The 21646-nt window shown below is 49.9% G+C and overlaps 1 protein-coding gene across 1 annotated transcript in view; it reads left to right on the top strand.

The window, feature by feature from the left end:
- The window catches only part of syne1a (spectrin repeat containing, nuclear envelope 1a), a 183201-nt gene that overhangs the window by 13268 nt on the left and 148287 nt on the right, over nucleotides 1-21646 (top strand). The window contains 21 exon segments of the mRNA XM_070446763.1: nucleotides 2927-3091; nucleotides 3358-3510; nucleotides 3802-3945; nucleotides 4327-4509; nucleotides 4668-4826; nucleotides 5625-5789; nucleotides 5975-6109; nucleotides 6349-6507; nucleotides 6618-6823; nucleotides 6988-7096; nucleotides 7377-7541; nucleotides 7761-7928; nucleotides 8263-8269; nucleotides 8272-8364; nucleotides 8367-8419; nucleotides 12181-12329; nucleotides 17128-17277; nucleotides 17494-17664; nucleotides 18301-18514; nucleotides 18703-18801; nucleotides 18980-19167. Of these exon segments, the coding sequence (XP_070302864.1) occupies nucleotides 2927-3091; nucleotides 3358-3510; nucleotides 3802-3945; nucleotides 4327-4509; nucleotides 4668-4826; nucleotides 5625-5789; nucleotides 5975-6109; nucleotides 6349-6507; nucleotides 6618-6823; nucleotides 6988-7096; nucleotides 7377-7541; nucleotides 7761-7928; nucleotides 8263-8269; nucleotides 8272-8364; nucleotides 8367-8419; nucleotides 12181-12329; nucleotides 17128-17277; nucleotides 17494-17664; nucleotides 18301-18514; nucleotides 18703-18801; nucleotides 18980-19167 (3035 nt within the window).

Raw genomic sequence — 21646 nt, 5'->3', positions numbered from 1 at the left:
CCTGAGGTGCGCTGTCCTCGCCCAGTACCACCAGTGCCAACACCACGCACCAAGATTCCTGTTGCGTCTCCAGAGTCCGTACGCCCTGTTCTCTCCCCGCCACTAGCCCTGAGAATGCGTGTTCCCAGCCCGGTACCACCAGTTCCGGCACCACGCACCAGCCCTACTGTGCGCCTCAGCGGCCAGAGTCTGCCGTCTGCCCAGCGCCGTCTGCGCTGTCCGCTGCCCAGCGCCAGTCTGAGCTAACCCGTCCTGCCCAGAGCCACGTGCGCTGCCCGTCTGCCAAGCGCCCTCTGAGCAGTCTGTCTGCCCAGCCCGCCTACGCTGCCGTCTGCCCAGCGCCGTCTGAACCGCCCGTCTGTCCGAGCCGTCAAAGCCGCCCGTCTGTCCTGAGCCACTAGAGCTGTACCTCAGTCAGGAGCCGCTAGAGCCGCCAGTCAGCCAGGACCTGCCAGAAGCCGCCAGTCACCAGGACCTGCAAGAGTCGTCAGTCAGCCAGGGACCGGCCAGAGTCGTCAGTCAGCCAGGACCGGCCAGAGTCGTCAGTCAGCCAGGACCTCCCAGAGCCCGCAGTCAGCCAGGTACCTGCCAGAGCCGCCAGTCAGCCAGGCGGCCAGAGCCGTCCATCAAGGAGCTGCCAGAGCTGCCCGCCAGTCATGAGCTGCCTGCCAGTCAGAGTGCCCGCCAGTCATGAGCCTGCCCTCCAGTCATGAAGCTGCCTTCCAGTCATGAGCTGCCTGTCAGTCATGAGGCCTCCAGTCATGAGCTGCCCTCCGTCATGAGCTGCCCTCCAGTCCGGAGCTGCCCTCAGTCCCCTCAGTCCGGAGCTCCCCTCAGTCCGGAGCGCCCCTCAGTCCGGAGGCTCCCCTCAGTCCGGAGCTACCCCTCAGTCCGGAGCTGCCCCCAGTCCCCCAGTCCGAGCTGCCTTCAGTCCGGAGTCCCCTCAGTCCGGAGCTGCCCTCAGTCCGGAGCTAACCCTCAGTCCGGAGCTACCCCTCAGTCCGGAGCTGCCTCAGTCCGGAGCTGCCCTCAGTCCGAGGCGCCCTCAGTCGGAGCTGCCCCCTCACGTCCAGTGGCGCCCTCTAGGATAGTCTTCAGTCCGGGACTCGCTGTAAGGGTCCTCGCTCCAGAGGCGCCACCAAAGCGGGGTATTGACTATGGTGGAGTGGGGTCCACGTCCCGCACCCGAGCCGCCGCCGGTGCGGTCGCTGGAGGCTCCGGACTAGAGGCCGACGCTGAGGCTCCGGACTAGAGGCCTCACTGGGAGGCTTCGTGCGCATGGATCATCACTGGAGGCTTCTTACCATGGATCATCACTGGAGGCTTCGTGCCATGGATCATCACTGGAGGCTTCGTGCCATGGATCATCACTGGAGGCTTTGTGCCATGGATTATCACTGGAGTGGAGAGACACACAGGAGGCCTGGCTCTGGGAGCAGGCACATGACTCACCAGGCTGGGGAGACATGCAGGAGGGTTAGGGCTTAGCACAGGCACAGAACTCACCAGGCTGGGGAGACATGCAGGAGGCCTTTTCCTTGGCCGAGGCACCAGATGCACTGGGCCGTGGAGGCGCACTGGAGGTCTCGAGTAACGAGCCTGCACAACCCGTCCTGGCTCGATGCCCACTCTAGCCCGGCCAATGCGGACCGGGCTATGAACATGTACTGGAGACACCGTGCTCTCCACCGCATAACACGGTGCCTGACCAGTACGACGCTCCACCCGGTAAGCACGGGGAGTTGTCTCAGGTCTCCTACCTGACTCCGCCAATCTCCCCGTGTGCCCCCCCAAAACAAATTCTGGGGCTGCCTCTCGTGCACCTCTCCTCGAGCTAACTCCTCGTAGCGTCGCCGCTCCGCTTTAGCTGCCTCCAGCTCCTCTTTAGGACGGCGATACTCTCCCGGCTGTACCCAAGGTCCCTTGCCGTCCAAAATTTCCTCCCATGTCCAGGAGTCCATCAATTGCTGCTCCTTCCTACCACGCTGCTTGGTCCTTTGGTGGTGGGTAGTTCTGTAACGACTCTCTTCTTCGTCTGATGATGAGGAATAGGAATCATCGGACCAACACGCAGCGTGGTAAGTGTTCATGTTATAATAATCAAATAAACTGAACACTGAATGACAAAAAACAACAAAGAGAGTGAACGACACGAAACAGTCCTGTAGGGTGAAAAAACACAACACAGGAAACAACTACCCTCCAACACAGGTGGGAACAGACTACCTAAGTATGGTTCTCAATCAGAGACAACGATTGACAGCTGCCTCTGATTGGGAACCATACCAGGCCAAACACATAGAAAAGGACAACATAGAACAAAACATAGAATACCCACCCCAACTCACGCCCTGACCAACCAAAATAGAGACATAAAAAGGATCTCTAAGGTCAGGGCGTGACAAACATCTTCTGATATATCCATTTCTGACACCCAAATTTCAAAAATATTTATTAGATTTCAACATCCAAATCATCTTCCAACCAACCGTCAAGATTCCCTCCAACTTCCCCATGTCACTGAGGACATTCCAACTGTCAGGTCACCATGGATACCCCAACTGCCAGATTACTGTATAACCCTAATAACTAAACCACTGGGCACAAGACAGATAATTACCCCAACCACTAAATTAATACCCAATGTCATCAATGTCATTACTCTCTCTGTCCTTCAATCTTTTTACATTCCTCCTCCCATCTCTCTCTCTGTCTCTCTCTCTCTCTCTGTCTCTCTCTTTTCTCTCTCTCTCTCTCTCTCTCTCCTCTCTCTCTCTCTCTCTCTCTCTCTCTCTCTCTCTCTCTCTCTCTCTCTCTCTCTCGCTCTCTCTCTCTCTCTCTCTCTCTCTCTCTCTCTCGTCTCTCTCTCTCTCTCCTCTCTCTCTCTCTCTCTCTCTCTCTCTCTCTCTCTCCTTCGCTCTCTCAGGAGTTCTTCTGCAACCTTTCTCAGTGGATGGATCAGCACTCTGTGATGAACGACGCAGGGAACTTCTTGATTGAGACATGTGACGAGACTGTGTCACGTGACCTGAAACAGCAGCTTCTCCTGCTCAACGGGAGGTGGAGGGACCTGTTTGTCAAAGTCAAACAGGTAACAGAGCTATCACACACCTGATCATGGAGACAGAACAAACTGATCACACTATTAGACCTGTTGGACATAAGCTATGGGACACACAGGTAGGTAGTGGCACACAGAGATAGTTAAGACCCATCAGAGATGCAGATAAATGAGCATACCTGCCCTATGGCCATTGATGCAGGTAACTGAACACACTTGACGACGACACACCGGTTACAGCTACAGCAGGGCACATTAACTCTCAAACCAACACACTGTGCCCCATGTCTCTGCAGTACGCCCGTGAAGACGAGCTGGACAAGTGGAGGAGGGACCACATGAGGGCCATCTCTGCCCTGAGGGAGCTGCTGGACGGTGCAGAGGTGAAGCTCAACGCCCCTGTACAGGTCTCCTTCCTCAACATCAGGTCTTTCCTACAGGATGTGGAGGTAGGTCATGAGTAGGCTGTGTAATATGCACATACAAACTGCATTATCATGTTGTCTAAGCAGTTTTTATGAAGTAGCATACAAACCTATATTTTATTCTGTGTTCAGAATGCTGTTTGCTTCTGTAAACATACTGTGCTAGATAGCCTTCCAGCTTTCTCTATAAGCCACAGAGTAGATCCAGTAAATATTCCACAAACATTGCTAAGGCAGGTATGATTGAATCTAGCCCTTGTAAACACACGACTAAGATGAGATTTCTCCTTCTTTACTTTCACATCTCCCACTCAGAACACCAAGAAAAAGGTTGTTGCCATGGAGACTCAGTACAAGTTGGCTGCCCGCAGTGCCCAGCTCCTGTCCAAGGATGCCCCGCAGGAGGAGGGCACCAAGGCCATGGCTACCATGACAACGGTCAAAGGTCAACTCAGTAAGGTTGGTATCACCAGAGGGTAAAATGAAGTTTTATTAATCCTTTCCTGCCTCAAATCTTCCATTTGCCAGTGTCAGCTACTGCAATGTATTGTACTGGGGTGACTTTCCCAAAAGTTTCTTATTCTAATCTTGATACTCTTTTGTTCATCACCTACCAACAATGGACTAAAATGATCTTAATGCCGCATTTCCATAGAGGATTTACTCCAGTGTTTTACCCAAACGGCTCAGACTTTTCTGTTTAATGCTACAAAAGTTTCAGCATTGTACTGGATCTCTCTAGGAATGAATTACCTCCCTCTCTCTGATCCCTCTGCCGCATTCTAATTATGGACACTATTGATTCTCATGGAGCCTTGTTCCCCCTGTCTCTGTCCCAAGGTGAGGGAGAGGTGCCCTTCTCTGGTGAGGGAGTGCCATGGACTGCTCCCCCTGCTGGAGGAAATGGAGAAGCACATCACAGGCTTCTACCAGGCTCTGGAGAGGGCCAGCCGGATCACTGCAGCAGGCAGAGACCCAAAGCCACAGGCCGAGGTCCAGGGACAACACAAACACAAGTGGCAGGTGAGCTAGGGGACTAGGGTGTGTGTGTTTTTGTGTGTATGTGTCTTTGTGTGTGTGTCCTTTTCTGCGTGTGTATGGTTGTGTATAAATAAAAGTGAGTCTGTATATCCCACTCTGGGTGAGTTTTTATATCTACTGTACTCCCTCTGCTCCCCCAGGACCTCCTGAGCCAGCAGCAGAGCTGTAAGATGTGTTTATCTGTGATTGAGAGGAACCTCCACTCCCTGCAGAGGACGCTCTCCTCCAGCAAGGCCCTGAGGAACTTCGACCAGACCTTCCTGCAGAAGAGAGTGGCCGAGATTCAGACCTCTGCACAGGTTAGCATTACTGTACTCAGGTGTCATATAGGAACTACACATAGGAACTACATCACCCATGACATTGGGTAATGTTGGCTGTGCCTAACAATATTTGTGCCATGTTTGTGCTGCTACCATGGTGTGCTGCTGCCATGTTGTGTTGTTGTTATGTTGTGTTGCTGTCATGTTGTGTTGTCATGTTGTGTTGCTACTATGTTGTGTTGTCATGTTCTATGGCTGCCATGTTGTGTTGTCATGTTGTGTTGCTGCCATGTTGTGTTGTTGTTGTGTTGCTGTCATGTTGTGTTATTGTCATGTTGTGTTGCTTCTATGTTGTGTTGTCATGTTGTGTTGCTGCCATGTTGTGTTGTTGTCATTTTGTGTTGCTACCATGTTGTGTTGTTGTCTTAGGTCTCTCTCTATGTAGTTGTTTCGGTGTCTCTTTTGTCATGGTGTGTGTTTTGTCTTACTTTTATTTATTTTTTTATCCCAGCCCCAGTCCCTACAGGAGGCCTTTTGCCTCTTGCCAGGCTGCCATTGTAATTAAGAATTTGTTATTAATTGATTAAAAGTTGTTGTTTTTTTAAACAAAAAAACCCATCAGAGCAGAGATTAGCATTTCCAGACCAGGAAAATTGGGGTACAAGATTGTTTCGCACAAGATTTCCGACTCGGGTGCTCACATTAACATTTTTGAAAACTGAAAATATTGACTTGATCAAAGATGTCAGTTTGGGGTCACATACAACTACAGTAACTACATTACCCACGCAGCATCACTACATCTTTACCACCCTTTGTGCTCTTCCCTCCAAGGGTCTGTTGAAGGAGGTGGGGGAGTGGAGGAGGCAGGAGGAGGCCAACAACACCATGAGGAGGAGGTTTGAGGAGTCTCGTCAGGAGCTGGAGAGAGTGCTGAAGGTGGCAACCACCTGCCTGAGAGAGGGGGGACAAGCAGAGGAGCTGCTGAAAAAACAAAGCGTAAGACTAGAAGAAAAACACCAGTCAATCAACAGTCAACCTTACTCAGTTTAGATGAGTGGGAGGAATCCCTTTTAGAGATTCATTTGAGACTATCGAGACTATTTGAAATAATTGAGAAAATATAATAATAAAATGAAATCATTTTTTGCTCCCCCTCTGACTTTTTTGTTAATTCCGTTCAGGAGTTCTTTGGGCAGCTAGACCAGCGGGTCCTGAGTGTGTTCTTAAAGGCCTGCGACGATCTGACAGACATCCTGCCTGAGGAGGAGCAGCAGGCGCTGCAGGACACTGTCAGGACGCTGCACAAACAGTGGAAGGTCAGACAGCAAAGTTGGATCACTTTCATACATACAATAGTAGTAATGGCACTCTTCATGAAAGGCTTAAAGTGCTACATGATATTACATGGGGGTACAATAGCATCCATTTTGTAGAGCATCCTCCTGGACTGCTGTTCCTTCATCCTTGTGTAATAATAGTCCTTGTCTCTCTGTCTCTCTGTATGCTCTGAAAAACAATGTTCATTAAGTCTCTCTGTGTCCCTGTGCTTCTGCAGGACATCCAGATGGAGGCCCCGTTTCACCTGCAGCGTCTGAAGGTGGAGGCAGAGCGAGGCCGGGCAGGGGCCGTCCTACAGGAGTGCAGGGCGGAGCTGGCCAGAGAGAACCAAGCACTGACCACCACAGGCAGCGAGACAGTCATCAGAGAACACAGGGTGAGAGAAGGAGGGAGAGAGAGTGAGGGTGAGGTATTGAAGGAAGGTGGGAGAGAGGGGCAGGAATGAGTTCACCCTAACTAACCACACCATTATGTGTCTATCCTTAGGCCTTCTTCAGGGAGAAAGCCCCTCTCAGTGTGTGTGAGAAGAGCATAGGCAACATGGAGGAACTCTGTCAGACACTCCTTGACAACGACCCGGCTAGACAAACCCTGGACTCCACCAGGAGGGCCCTGGCAGACGTCAAAGGTCAGATAGAGGCCACCCACCTGAAGCTGCAGCAGCACTCCCAGTGGAGGGAGTGGAATGACAGGTGAGAGGGGGCAGAGATAGACGTTTCTCTGAGAAATCTGTCCAAAGTAACGAGGGTTTCTCCAATCTCATATATATATATTTTTTTATTATGCTGATGTGAAGTACCGTACTTGTAAAGAAATAATATGATAATGTCGGGGGAAAAAATCCCCCTTGATCCAGGTTCTCAGAGCTCTCTGATTGGCTGTTGTCTCAGAGAAGCCAGGTGAAGCTCCTGAGGGAGAGAGCCAGAGATTACTCCCACCAGGAACAGGTGGATACTACTGTCCAGGTGAGCAAGATGTGCTATATCCCAGAATTACCACAGAGGTTATAGTTAAGAATGCAATGAATTCCATTTCCCCATTGATACAGAACCTCTTCATCTTTACCTACCTCTTCCCATACCTCTCAATCTCTCCCACTCTATCCCCTTTTCATATCTCTGTGTCTACCCATTCCTCTCTCCTCCTACCCTTCACCCTTCATCCCATACCTCTCCCTCTCTACTCCTCAATCTCCCCTCCCTTTCTACCCCAAATTCTGTCATCCTCCAACCCCCCCTCCTATAGGAGCTCCAGAGGGCAGCAGAGGGGCAGGAGGAGAGTCTGTCCTGGCTGAATAGTCGTCTGGCTGTACTGACAGAGGTCAGTCCTGAGGTGGAGGCTATTAGACAGAGGGCTGCCCTGGCCAAACTCTCCTCTGACCTCACCGCCCTCCTCTCCTCTCTCGTGGAGGTAAACCATCTTATTTTTTTAGCTATGGCGATACAATTGTCCTCTTATCATGAAGGTCAAAATTGAATCCTTGCCTATCTATAAAGTGAACTGGTGATCCCTGCTCTATTATAATGATATTATGCTGGTCTAGTCTGTGTATTATACCAGTATACAGTATGTTTTAAGGACCTGCCTTACTATCTCTCTCTCCTCCTTTCTCCACTCTCTTCGTCTCAGTGGGGTCAGGAGGGGTCTGTGAGGGTCCACAGTGAGGAGCTGAGGGAGGATGTGCGTTGTGCTCTGGAGGAGGTTCTCAGGGCTCGGAGGGAGGCTCAGGAGCAGACCAGCAGGATCCTGGAGGCAGAGAACCCAGAGGAGGCCAGGCAGCTGCTCCTCATACACCAGGTAGGGGCTGAGGGAGAGGTGGGCTGAGGGAGGGGTGGGCTGAGGAGGTGGCTGAGGGAGGGGGCTGGCGTGGTGGGAGGGGTGGAATTAGGAAAAAAAAAAAAACATATTCCTACTGTGTAACTATAATGTCTCATAAAGCCATTGTGTGTGTTTGAGATCGACTACATTGAATCACTGATATACAAATCACCTTGCATCCCAAACACACTTAGAAATAGCGATTCTGTGCTTCTCCTGTTCAAAACGGATCCTCTTTACACGTTATTTTCTCTCTGACTTCCTGTTTCTGTCTCCAGTCTGTCTCCCTGTCTCTGTCTCTCGGCGTCAACAGCAGCACCTGAACGTCTGCAGACCGACAGGAAGAAGGCAGAGCTACTAGTTGCTCACTGTCGCCAGCTGCAGAAGCAGAGGGGCTTGTAGCTCACTACGGAACTAGAGGTGCTTTCAGAGAGGTGGACCGCAAAGTAGGCCAGGAGCACAATCTGCAGGTAAAACGTCTCTGGATAAACTACACTGTACTCACACACGTGGCTGTGTTGAAATGCATGTGCATGTCTTCCCATTGATCTTTCAGCACATGCACCTCCCTGATCAATGATGGTCTTTGTCTATGTAACTTGCCATGATCGTGCTGTGTTTTTTGACTTACACGTTTCTTTTTACCTCTGGTTTCAAGTAAACATGTCCTCCTCAGCCTTGTCATGATCAGTTTAAATCTGTGTGTCTGTGGAAGTGTGTCTATCCCGTTTGTGTGTGTGGGTGTGTGTGTGGTGTGTGTGTGTGTGTGTGTGTGTTGTAGTGTGTGTGTGTGCGTGCTGCGTGCGTCGTGCCGTTGCGTGCGTGCGTGCGTGCGTGCGTGCGTGCGTACGTGTGCACGTGTGTGTGTATATATGTGTGTGCAGAGTTGGGGAGTAACTGATTGTCAACTGATTACCAAAAAAACTAACTGTGATCAGTTACTTTACCAGCAAAAATATTCTATTCCATTTACAGATACTCTTGAAAAAACTAGATGAATTACTTCTTGGTAACTTTTAAATTCAGAAGAAGTTTGCAAAAAAATATATATACTCCTACAATTTTGGACAGGTAACTAGTTGGCACGCCCTGCCTTAGTATCTTTGTTTTCTTAATTATTTTAGTAGGTCAGGGTGTGACATGGGGAATGTATTGGTTTTTGTAGTGTCTAGGTGGGTTGTAAGGTTTAGGGGTTATTAGAGTAGTTGGGTTTATGTTAGTATAGAAGTCTAGCTGTGTCTATGGTTGAGTGTAGGTATCTAGGAAAGTCTATGGTGCCTGAATTGGGTCTCAATTAGAGACAGCTGGTTATTGTGTCTCTGATTGGGAGCCATATTTAAGGCAACCATAGCTTTAGCTGTTTGTGGGAATTGTCTATGTTATACGTTTGTAGCCTGTATGTGCACTACGTTCATAGCTTTCACGGTCGTTGTTTGTTTTGTTAGTTTTGTAATAGTGTTTTGTTTTTGGTTCTCCTTCATAATAAAAAGGAATGGCTTATTTTCCTAATGCTGCGTTTTGGTCCGTCAATCCGCCACACGATCGTGAGAGAATTCCCACCAACACGGGATCAAGCAGCGTGATGAAAAGCGGCAACAGGAGCAGCGCAAGGAGGAATGGAAATGGGAGCATAATATGGACTACACTACGTGGAGGAGATCGACAGGTGGGCGATCGACCCAGGGCGAGTGCCGGAGCCAGCCTGGGATCTCTGGCACAGTGTGAGGAGGGATACCGGCGAATGGAGGCAGCACGACGACGCGGTAGGAAGCCTGTGAGTCAGCCCAAAAAAATCTTGGGGGGGGCTTAGAGGTAGTGGGCCGAGGGCAGGTAGGAGACCTGCGCCCACTTCCCAGGCTAACCGTGGAGAGCGGGAGTACGGCGAACACCGTGTTACGCAGTAGAGCGCACGGTGTCTCCTTACGTGTTCATAGCCCGGTGCGTTATCTACCTCCCCGCACTGGTAGGGCTAGATTGGGATTGAGCCGGTGTCAGAGCCGGCTCAACGCGTCTGGTCTCCAGTGCGTCTCCTCGGGCCGGGCATACATGGCACCAGCCTTACGCATGGTGTCCCCGGTTCGCCTACATAGCCCGGTGCGGGTAATTCCACCTCCCCGCACGGGGAGGGCGACGGGGAGCATTCAACCAGTAAGGTTGGGCAGGCTCGGTGTTCAAGGAACCAGTACGCCTGCACGGTCCGGTATTTCCGGCACCACCTCCCCGCCCCAGTCCAGTTCCACCAGTGCCTACACCACGTAACAGGCTTCCAGTGTGTTCCAGAGCCCTTTCTCCTCCACGCACTCGTCCTATGGTGCGTGTCTCCAGCCCGGTACCACAATTCCGGCACCACGCACTAAGCCTCCTGTGCGTCTCCAGAGTCCTGGTGCATCCTGTTGCTGCTCCCCGCATTAGCCCTGAGATGCGTGTCCCCAGCCCGGTACCACCAGTTCCGGCACCACGCACTAGGCCTAATGTGCGTCCCCAGGGTCCAGTATGCCCGTTCCTTCCTCCCCGCACTAGCCTGAAGGTGCGTGTCCTTAGCCCCGGTGCCTCCAGTTCCCACCACGCACCGGCCTACAGTGCCCTATTTCCGGCCAGAGCCATCCGTCTGCCCCATTGCCATCTGAGCCATCCGTCTCCCAGCGCCATCTGACCATCCGTTTCCCCAGCGCCATCTGAGCCCATCCGTCTCCCCACGCCATCTGAGCCATCCGTCTCCCAGCGCCGTCTGAGCCATCGTCTCCCCAGCGCCGTCTGGCCATCCGTCTCCCCAGCGCCGTCTGAGCCATCCGTCTCCCCAGCGCCGGCTGCAGCCATCCGTCTTCCCCAGCGCCGTCTGAGCCATCCGTCTGTCCCGAGCCATTAGAAGCCGCCAACCAGACAGGATCTGCCAGAGCCGCCAACCAGACAGATCTGCCAGAGCCGCCAACCAGACAGACTGCCAGAGCCGCCAACCAGACAGGATCTGCCAGCCGCCACCAGACAGACGCCAGAGTCAGCCAGCCATCGTCGAGCGCAGTACCATGAGCAGCCGACCGTCAGCCAGCCATGAGCAGCCAGATCCGTAGCCAGCCATGAGCAGCCAGATCCGTCAGCCAGCCATGAGCAGCCAGTCCGTCAGCCAGCCTGAGCAGCCAGATCCGTCAGCAGGCATGAGCGTCCAGCCAGGATCCGCCAGAGCCGTCCAGCCAAGATCCGCCAAGCAGTCATCCAGCCAGGATCCGGCCCTCAGTCCGGAGCTGCCGTCCCTCAGTCCGGAGCTGCGTCCCTCAGTCCGAGCTCGCCCTCGGAGCTGCCCCCTTATCCTGGGTGCTGCCCTTATCCTGTGCGCCCTATCCTGTGTGCCCCTTATCCTGGTGCTGCCCCTTAGCCGGTGCTGCCCCTTAGTCCGGTGCGCCCTTAGTCGTGCTGCCCCTTAGTCCGGTGCTGCCCCTTAGTCCGGTGCTGCCCTCTTAATCCAGTGGGTTAATGTGGAGGGTGGCCATTTGGAGGAGGCTACGTAAGCGGGTAGTGACTATGGTGGGGTGGGGACACGACCAGTGCGGAGCCGCCCGCGTGGACGGACGCCCACCAGACCCTCCCCTAGACTATGTGCTGGTGCGCCCGGAGTTCGCACCTTTAGGGGGGGGTTATGTCACGCCCTGGCCTTAGTATTCTTTGTTTTCTTAATTATTTTAGTTAGGTCAGGGTGTGACATGGGGAATGTATGTGGTTTTGTAGTGTCTAGGTGGTTGTAAGGTTTAGGGGTTTATTAGAGTAGTTGGGTTTATGTTAGTATAAGAGTCTAAGCTGGTCTATGGTTGAGTGTAGGTATCTAGGAAAGTCTATGGTTGCCTGAATTGGGTCTCAATTAGAGACAGCTGGTTATTGTTGTCTCTGATTGGGAGCCATATTTAAGGCAACCATAGGCTTTAGCTGTTTGTGGGGAATTGTCTATGTTATACGTTTGTAGCCTGTATGTGCACTACGTTCATAGCTTCACGGTCGTTTGTTTGTTTTGTTAGTTTTGTAATAGTGTTTTGTTTTTTGGTTCTCCTTCTTCATAATAAAAAGGAAGATGGCTTATTTTCCTAATGCTGCGTTTTGGTCCGTCAATCCKCCACACGATCGTGACACTAGTAACTGTAACAGATTACATTCAGAAAGTAACCTACCCAACCTTGTGTGTTTGTGTGTGTCCACTTACTGTATGTTGTGTTTGTATTCAATGATATCTGTGTGGGATCCTCAGGCGACTCTGGGTGCGTGGCAGGAGTTTGACGCAGAGAGAGAGGCAGTGTGGCAGTTTGTCAGCAGTACCAGCCTTGTCTTACAGAGGGAACTCATCTTCAGTAGCCTGGACAGCCTCAGGACTGAGCTGGGGTGTACCAAGGTAAGTCTGTTAGAGATACATCCAGTGTATGCGTCTGTGCATATATACAAATTCAAATGAATGAGGATCATAAAAATTAACAATGACCACAAGCACAGTGTTTATTAGTCGGTTTACAGCTGTATGCATGATACATACAGTGCCTTCAGAAAGTATTCACACTCCTTGACTTTGTTCACATTTTGTTGTGTTACAGACTGAATGAAAAAAAAATATTAATTGAGATTTGTTGACACTGGCCTACACACAATACCCTGGAAAGTCGAATTATTTTTTTGGACATTTTTACAAATTCATAAAAAATGTAAAGTCAGTCAATAAATATTCAACCCCTTTGTTATGACAAGCCTAAACAAGTTTAGGAGTAAAAATTAGCTTACAAGTCACATAATAAGTTGTATGGACTCACTCTGTGTGTAATAATAGTGTTAACATGAACTACCTTGAATGACTACCTCATCTCTGTACCCCACATATACAATTATCTGTAAGGTCCTTCAGTCGAGCAGTGAATTTAAAACACAGATTCAACCACAAAGACCAGGGAGGTTTTTAATGCCTCGCAGAGAAGGGCACGTCTTGGTAGATGGGTAAAAAAAGAAGCAGACATTGAATATTCCTTTGAGCATGGTGAAGTTATGAATTACACTTTGGATGGTGTATCAATACACCAAGTCACTACAAAGATACAGGCGTCCTTCCTAACATTGCCGGAGAAGAAGGAAACCGCTCAGGGATTTCACCATGATGCCAATGGGGACTTTAAAACAGTTACAGAGTTGAATGGCTGTGATCGGAGAAAACTGAGGATGGATCAACAACATTGTAGTTACTCCACAATACTAACCTAAATGACAGAGTGAAAGACGGAAGCCTGTACAGAATAAAAATATTCCAAAACATGCATCCTGTTTGCAACACGGCACTAAAGTAATACTGCAAAATAATGTGGCAGAGAAATGTACTTTTTGTCCTGAATACAAAGTGTTATGTTTGAGGCAAATCCAATACAAAACATTACTGAGTACCACTCTCCATATTTCCAAGCATAGTGGCAGCTGCATCATGTAATGGATACGCTTGAAATTGTTAAGGACTGGGGACTTCTTCAGGATAAAAAATAAACCGTATTGAGATAAGCACAGGCAAAATCCTTGAGGAAAACCTGGTTCAGGCTGCTTTCCACCAGACACTGGGAGATTAATTCACCTTTCAACAGGACAATAACCTAAAACACAAGGTCAAATCTACACTGGAGTTTCTTACCAAGAAGGCAGTGAATGTTTCTGAGTGGCCGAGTTACAGTTTTAACTTAAATCTGCTTGGAAATCTATGGCAAGACCTGAAAATGGTTGTCTAGCACTGAGCAACAAACAATTTGACAGAGCTTGAAGACATTTGTAAAGAATAATGTGCAAATGTTGCACAATCCAGGTGTGAAAAGCTCTTAGAGATTTACCCAGAAAGACTCACAGCTGTAATCGCTGCCAAAGGTGATTCTAATATGTATTGACTCAGGGGGTTGAATACTTATCTAATGAAGTTATATTTGTGTTTTATTTTTCATACATTTTTAACAAATGCTGTCATTTTCCTTCTATTTTGACATTAAAGTATTTTGTATATATCGTTGATGTCACGATCGTGTGGAGGAGAGACGGACCAAAACGCAGCATGAGGAAAATAAGCCATCTTCTTTTAATTAAACGAACGAAGATGAACATGAAACGAAAACGACGAAGATGAACATGAAACGAAAACACTATTACAAACAAACAAAACAACAAATGATCGTGAAGCTAAATAAACGCAAGTGCCCAGACAAGCAACAAACGTTAAACAAGACAACTACCCACCAAAAGCCTACTGCCTATGGCTACCTTAAATATGGCTTCCTATCAGAGACAAATGAATACAAGCTGTCTCTGATTGAGACCCAATCTAGGCAGCCATAGACATAACTAGACAACCTAACAAAACTCTATCCCATACACATACAACACCCATAGACAACCAAAAACACACACAACATAACAATGCCCACCCCAACTCACGCCCTGACCAACTAAACAATAATCAAAATAACATAAAAATAGGTCAGGAACGTGACATAACACCCCCTCAAGGTGCGTACTCCGAACGCACCACCAAAAGTCTAGGGGAGGGTCTGGTGGGCATCTGTCCACGGTGGTGGCTCCGGCTCTGGACGCTGTCCCCACACCACCATAGTCACTCCCCGCTTCCGTATCCCCCCCCAATTGACCACCCTCCAACTAAACCCACCTAACTGAAGGGGCAGCATCGGGATAAGGGGCACCGGGATAAGGGCAACACCGGGATGAGGACGGCAGCTCCGGGCTGAGGGACGGCAGCTCCGGCTGAGGACGGCAGCTCCGGCGGCGGACGGCCAGCTCCGGCACGACGCAGCTCCGGCTGAGGGACGGCAGCTCGGGCTGAGGGACGGCAGCTCCGGGCTGAGGGACGGCGGATCCTGGCTGGCTGGCTCTGCTGGTCATGGCTGGCTGACGGCTCTGGCTGTCATGGCTCGCTGACGGCTCTGGCTGGTCATGGCTCGGACGGCTCTGGCTGGGTCATGGCTCGCTGACGGCTCTGGCTGGTCATGCTCGCTGACGCTCTGCTGTCATGCTCGCTGACGGCTCTGGCTGGTCATGGCTCGCTGACGCTCTGGCTGGTCATGGCTCGCTAGGCTCTGGCTGTCATGGCTCGCTGACGGCTCTGGCTGGTCATGGCTCGCTGACGGCTCGGCTGTCATGGCTCCGCTGCGCTCTGGCTGATCCGGTCTGGCGAAGGCTCTGGCTATCCGGTCTGCGGAAGGCTCTGGCTGATCCGGTCTCGCGAAGTTCTGGCATCCGCCGTCTGGCGAAGGCTCTAGCGGCTCCTGTCTGGCGACGGCCTACGCCCGTCTCGGACGCTCTGTAGCTCAGGCACGGGCGGCTTTGCAGGCTCATGGCAGACGGGCTTTGCAGCTCATGGCACACGACAGTTCAGACGGCGTAGGCAGACGGGCAGTTCAGACGCCGGGCAGACGGCAGTTCAGCGCCGCTGGGCAGACGGGCAGTTCAGCCCGCGGGCAGACGGCAGTTCAGCCCGCTGGGCAGACGCAGTTCAGGCGCCGCTGGCAGACGGGCAGTTCCGGCGCCGCTGGGCAGACGGGCAGTTCAGACGCCGCTGGGCAGACGGCAGACTCTGGCCGGCTGAGACGCACTGTAGGCCTGGTGCGTGGTACCGGAACTGGAGGTACCGGGCTAAGGACACGCACCTTCAGGTAGTGCGGGAACAACAACAGGGCACACTGGACTCTCTGTGCGCACTCTAGGCCTGGTGCGTGTAGCGGAACTAGAGTACCGGCTGAGGGCACGCACCTCAGGCGAGTGCGGGAGAAGGAACAGTGCCTACAGGGCTTGGAGACGCACAGGAGGCTTGGTGCGTGGTGCCGGAACAGGCTGGAGACACGCACCATAGGGAGAGTGCGTGGAGGAGGAACAGGGCTCTGAGATGCACTGGAACCTGGTGCGTGGTGGAGCATGGTGGTTACTGAGCTGGGGTGGAAGGTGGCGCCGGATATACCGGACCGTGAAGGAGGACACGTGCTCTTGAGCACCGAGCCTCCCCAACCTTACCAGGTTGAATGGTCCCCGTAACCCTGCCAGTGCGGCGAGGTGGAATAGCCCGCACTGGCTATGCAGGCGAACCGGGGACACCACCTGTAAGGCTGTGCCATGTACACCGGCCCGAGAAGACGTACTGGAGCCAGATACGTTGGGCCGGCCTCATGGCATCCGGCTCGATGCCCAACCTAGCCCTCCCAGTGCGGCAAGGTGGAATAGCCCCACTGGGCTAAGCACGCGTACTGGGACACCGTGCGCTTTACCGCATAACACGGTGTCTGACCAGTACGACGCCCTCTCACTCCACGGCAAGCCCGGGAGTTGGCTCAGGTATCCAACCCGGCTTCGCCACACTCCCCTTTATCCCCCCCCAAGAAATTTTTGGTAGCCTCTCGGGCTTCCAGCCACTCTGCCTTGCCTTTGCCTCATAAAACCGCCTCTCCGCTTTCGCTGCCTCCAGCTCCGCTTTGGGACGACGATATTCCCCGCTGAGTCCAGGTCCTTTGCCGTCCAGGATCTCCTCCCAAGTCCATTCCTCTTCTCTCCATTGCTTTAGTTCCTTCCTTCCTTCCTCAATCCGCTTGTCCTGTTGTGGTGGTAGTTCTGTCACGATCGTGTGGAGGAGAGACGGACCAAAACGCAGCATGAGGAAAATAACCATCTTCTTTTAATTAAACGAACGAAGATGAACATAAACGAAAACACTATTACAAAACAAACAAAACAACAAATGATCGTGAAGCTAAAATAACGCAAGTGCCCAGACAAGCAACAAACGTTAAACAAGACAACTACCCACCAAAAGCCTCTGCCTATGGCTACCTTAAATATGGCTCCCAATCAGAGACAAATGAATGACAGCTGTCTCTGATTGAGACCCAATCAGCAGCCATAGACATAACTAGACAACCTAACAAACTCTATCCCATACACATACAACACCCATAGACTAACCAAAAACACACACAACATACAATGCCCACCCCAACTCACCCCCTGACCAACTAAACAATAATCAAAATAACATAAAAAATAGGTCAGAACGTGACAGTTGACCAAAAAATTACAATTAAATCCATTTTAATTCCACTTTGTAACACAACAAAATGTAGAAAAAGTAAATGGTTGTGAATACTTTCTGAAGCACTGTATCAATTGTTTGCAGGGGCTCCATAAGAAGAAGTGGGGAGTTTGTGGTACAGACAGACTCCCTGTCGAGGAAAGCAGCAGAGATCCAGTTGAGTCCTGAGAACCAGACCCTCCTACAGCAGCAAGCCCAGCAGGCCACACAACAAGTCACACAACTGGAGGCCAGCCTCAAGAAGAAGTAAGGATGTCTCCCTCCTTTTGACTACTTTCTAGATATATTCACATGCACAGTACTTTTTCTGCTTCATCCTATTCAGTTGTAGCAATACTGTAGTGGAAGGTTGTGTGTGTATGTGTGTCTGTGTTTGTGTGTATGCATGCGTGAGTGTTTGTGTATGTGTGTGAGCACGTGTCTGTTCCAGACTATGACTCTCCTCCTGTCCTTGTTTTGCAGTGTTGACCTGCTGGAGATGGTGTGTGTTTGGTGGGAGCGTTTCATCAGGGAGTCAGAGGCCTTCTCCTCCTGGATCTCAGAGAGGGAGCGAGAGCTAGACACTGTGGACTCCAACTCCTCCTCAGACCCCCTTGATAAACACATCAGCACAGTGGAGGTGTGTGTGTGTGGTTGTGTGTGTGTGGTGTGTGTGTGTGTTGTGTTGTGTGGTGTGTGTGTGTTGTGTGTGTGTGTTGTGTGTGTGTGTGTGTGTGTGTGTGTGTGTGTGTGTGTGTGTGTGTGTGTGCTTGCGTGTGTGGTGTGGGAGAAAGGCAGTTTATTATCACAGTGTCATTATCCCTTTATACTATTCTCCCTTCCATTCACACTCCATTACATAGAGAAAGAAGTAGTCTGTGCTTGATCACGATCAGAGCATCACTTGGATGACTGTTTAATGAATGCCCTGCAGCGGCAAACTGTGGTCCCAGTTTCTACACACAGGCTTTCAGATAGTATGTGAACAGAGACTGTAGAGGCTGATCTAATAGCTCTATTGGGATCTACTTTGACTTGCTTTCTCTCACTCTCTATCTGTCTCCCCTTTCTCTCTCTCTCTCTCTCTGTGTCTTGCCTCTTTCTCTTTCTCTTTCTTTCTCTGTCTGTCTCCTCTCTTTCTCTCTCTCTCTCTCTCCTCTCTTTCTCTTCTCTCTCTCTCTCTCTGTGTCTTCCCTCTTTCTCTTTCTTCTCTGTCTGTCTCCTCTCTTTCTCTCTCTCTCTCTCTCTCTCTGTCTCCTTTCTTTCTCTCTTTCTCTATCTCTTCTTCTCACTAGAAGAGCGGGCAGCCATTTTGTCCCACCTGGAGGCGGAGTCAGAGGCTCTGTCAGGGTTTGTGACCCCTGGGGAGGCTGGGCGTATCCGGGCGCGGCTGGCTCAGATGGAGCGGTACTGGGAGGAGCTGAAGGAGAGCGTAGAGCAGCTGGGGGGACAGCTCAACCAGAGCGCCACCTGCAGGCAGAGGTTTAACGACAACCTGGAACAGGTGAGACAAATGGTGACTAGAATTTCCACGGCAATCTCCCACTGACTTTAATGCATGATGTATGCAAAAGTCCACATTTCGTACACTTATCTCAAGTTAAGATTTGGACATTATATCTGGTTTACTGTAAATTATATATGTGTTAGTACAGTGTAGTAAGTGGTGATTTTAAATGATGTCTTCATCAGATGAAGACAACGATGGTTGACCTCAAAGAGAAGCTGGACATCACCGTCACCTGCTGTACATCCTCCTCAGAGACCTACAGAGTTCTCCAGGACCATATAGTACAGAATGTCCTTCTTTCTCAGCATGCTGTACTACAATATAATGTGTCTACACTGTTACATCAACAAGAATGATTGCATATGACATATGTGTATCATGTTATGACTGATAGGATAAGATATGGTAGTCACATTTGTTTGTGCGTACATTACATTTGTATGTTGGCAATTCTTCCAGGACGTAGTCCAGGCCTTGGAGCAGCTGAAGCCCAGGCTGGTGGCTCTGTGCTTGGGTAAAAAGAGGCTGGGTAAAGGGGATCTGCTGGAGGGAGAGGTGGCTAACCTCCAGAAGGACCAGGGAGAATACATAGAGCAGGCTGCAGAGAAACAGGCTACACTGGAGACACTGCTGGCACTATGGCAAAAGTAAGGAGACAATGTGTTTGTGTGTGTTTGTGCATGCGTACACCTGTGTGTGTATGCATGTCTGTATCTGTAATGTATCTGTGTCTGTGCGTGTGTGTATGTCTGTATCTGTGTCTGTGCGTGTGTGTATGTGTGTATGTCTGTGCGTGCGTGTGTTTCAATGGCGACATGTAACCAAAGCAAACGGGAGTAAGAGATATATATTTGTTGTTTTATGCAGACGGCTCGGAGTAGGATTTACTTTGCCACGACTAGGCGTACTCTACAGAACCAGTGGTGGCATAACAAAAAGATTCATAACCAATTATTTGCTTATGAATAAGCAATAGGCATATATGGTGTCTTTTTTGAACTGGACTGTTGTTTTCAGAGATGTGGTCATAGGACTCGCATGGGCACTGCTCTTTTAGATCAAAGCAGAGAAGTATGTGCCATGTAGCTCGCACACTTTTGTTTCATATATTTGCCGCTAAGAGTTATTGGCGAGTTATAGAATATATTTGTAGTAGCAATAGGGGAGTGGTTGTTCCTACAAGAGACAAGGTTGTGATTTCTAGACATCTTTGAAAGCGAGTCAGGTAAAGAGATTTTGGTTTTTGTCTTCACACGCGCGGCATGTTTGTTGATTTGTTGAGACGGCTTTTGAATTAGCTAGTAGCCGAATAGGAATATAATGTGTCTTACACTGTTACTAACAACAAGAATGATTGCATTATGACATATTGTGGTTATCATGTTTTATGACTGATAGGATAAGATATGGTAGTCACATTTGTTTGTGCGTACATTACATTTGTATGTTGGCAATTCTTCCAGCGTAGTAGTCCAGGCCTTGGAGCAGCTGAAGCCAGGCTGGTGGCTCTGTGCTTGGGTAAAAAGAGGCTTGGGTAAAGGGATCTGCTGGAGGGAAGGTGGCTAACCTCCAGAAGGACCAGGAGAATACATAGAGCAGGCTGCAGAGAAACAGGCTACACTGGAGACACTGCTGGCACTATGGCAAAAGTAAGGAGACAATGTGTTTTGTGTGTGTTTGTGCATGCGTACACCTGTGTGTGTATGCATGTCTGTATCTGTAATGTATCTGTGTCTGTGCGTGTGTGTATGTCTGTATCTGTGTCTGTGGTGTGTGTATGTGTGTATGTCTGTGCGTGCGTGTGTCTGTGCATGCGTGCGTGTGTGTATGCATGTGTGTGTGTGGTGTGTGGTGTGTGTGTGTGTGTGTGGTGTGTGTGTGTGTGTGTGTGTGTGTGTGTGTGTGTGTGTGTGTGTGTGTGTGTGTTTGGTGTGTGTGTGTGTGTGTGTGTACACAGGAGACCTCATCTGGTATCCTGGAGGTTTTTGTATTGGGGATTAGTAGTGCAGTACTGGGTGCTGTAGAGAGAGTAGGACTGTCCTTTATGTCCCTGTCATTGACAGACAGCAGTAACACACAGACATGGCCTGCCCACTCATAATGGAAGTGTGTGTGTGTGTGTGTGTGTGTGTGTGTGTGTGTGTGTGTGTGTGTGTGTGTGTGTGTTGTGTGTGTGTGGTGTGTGTGTGTGTGTGTGTGTGTGTGTGTGTGTGTGTGTGTGTTAAAATCACTAGGGAAGTCAAGCCAGTAAAAAGCCATATTACAACCTATGTTGTAATAATTGCCTTGTTTTCCTATAACATTCGTTCATACGCCACCGTGATATACAATAAGGCAGAGACAACAAAAAAGACAACAGTCACACAGTGGCGGAATAAATTCAACTACACATATGTCTGTTTCATCACAAAACCGGAAAGCAACATCTGTCCCGTGAAGTCCACAACGCAAATTTTATACCAACTGTCACGCCTGACCAAACAAAACATAGAAACATACAAAGAAAACTATGGTCGGGCGTGGGACAGGTTGGATGAAAATATTTTGCTTTGTGGAACTCTCACGGGAAGATGTTGCTTTCCGGTTTGTGATGAAACAGACATATGTGTAGTTGAATTTATTCCGCATGTGTGACTGTTGTCTTTTTGTTTGTCTCTGCTTATTTGTATATCACGGTGGCGTATGAAGGAATGCGTTATAAGGACACTGCAATTATTACAACATAGGTTGTATATGGCTTTTTACTGGCTTGACTTCCCTAGTGATTTTACACCAACACCCACATTACACCACACACACACCCACACACACCACACACACACAGACACACACAACACACACACACACACCAACACACAAACACACCTTCATTATGAGTGGGCAGGCCATGTCTGTGTGTTACTGCGTTGTCAATAAGGGACATAAAGGGACAGTCTATCTCTCTACAGCCAGTTACTGCAACTACTAATCCCCAATACAAAAACTCCAGGATACAGATGAGGTCTCCTGTGTAACACACACACACACACACACACACACACACACACAACACACACACACACACACACAACAACACAACACACACACACAACACAACAACACACACGAAATGCATCACACGACTAG

The sequence above is a fragment of the Salvelinus sp. IW2-2015 genome, linkage group LG14 (assembly GCF_002910315.2).
Source record: "Salvelinus sp. IW2-2015 linkage group LG14, ASM291031v2, whole genome shotgun sequence".
Taxonomy (NCBI): domain Eukaryota; kingdom Metazoa; phylum Chordata; class Actinopteri; order Salmoniformes; family Salmonidae; genus Salvelinus; species Salvelinus sp. IW2-2015.
The sequence above is the reverse complement of the archived record's forward strand: the minus strand, read 5'-3'. Positions and strand labels throughout refer to the sequence as shown.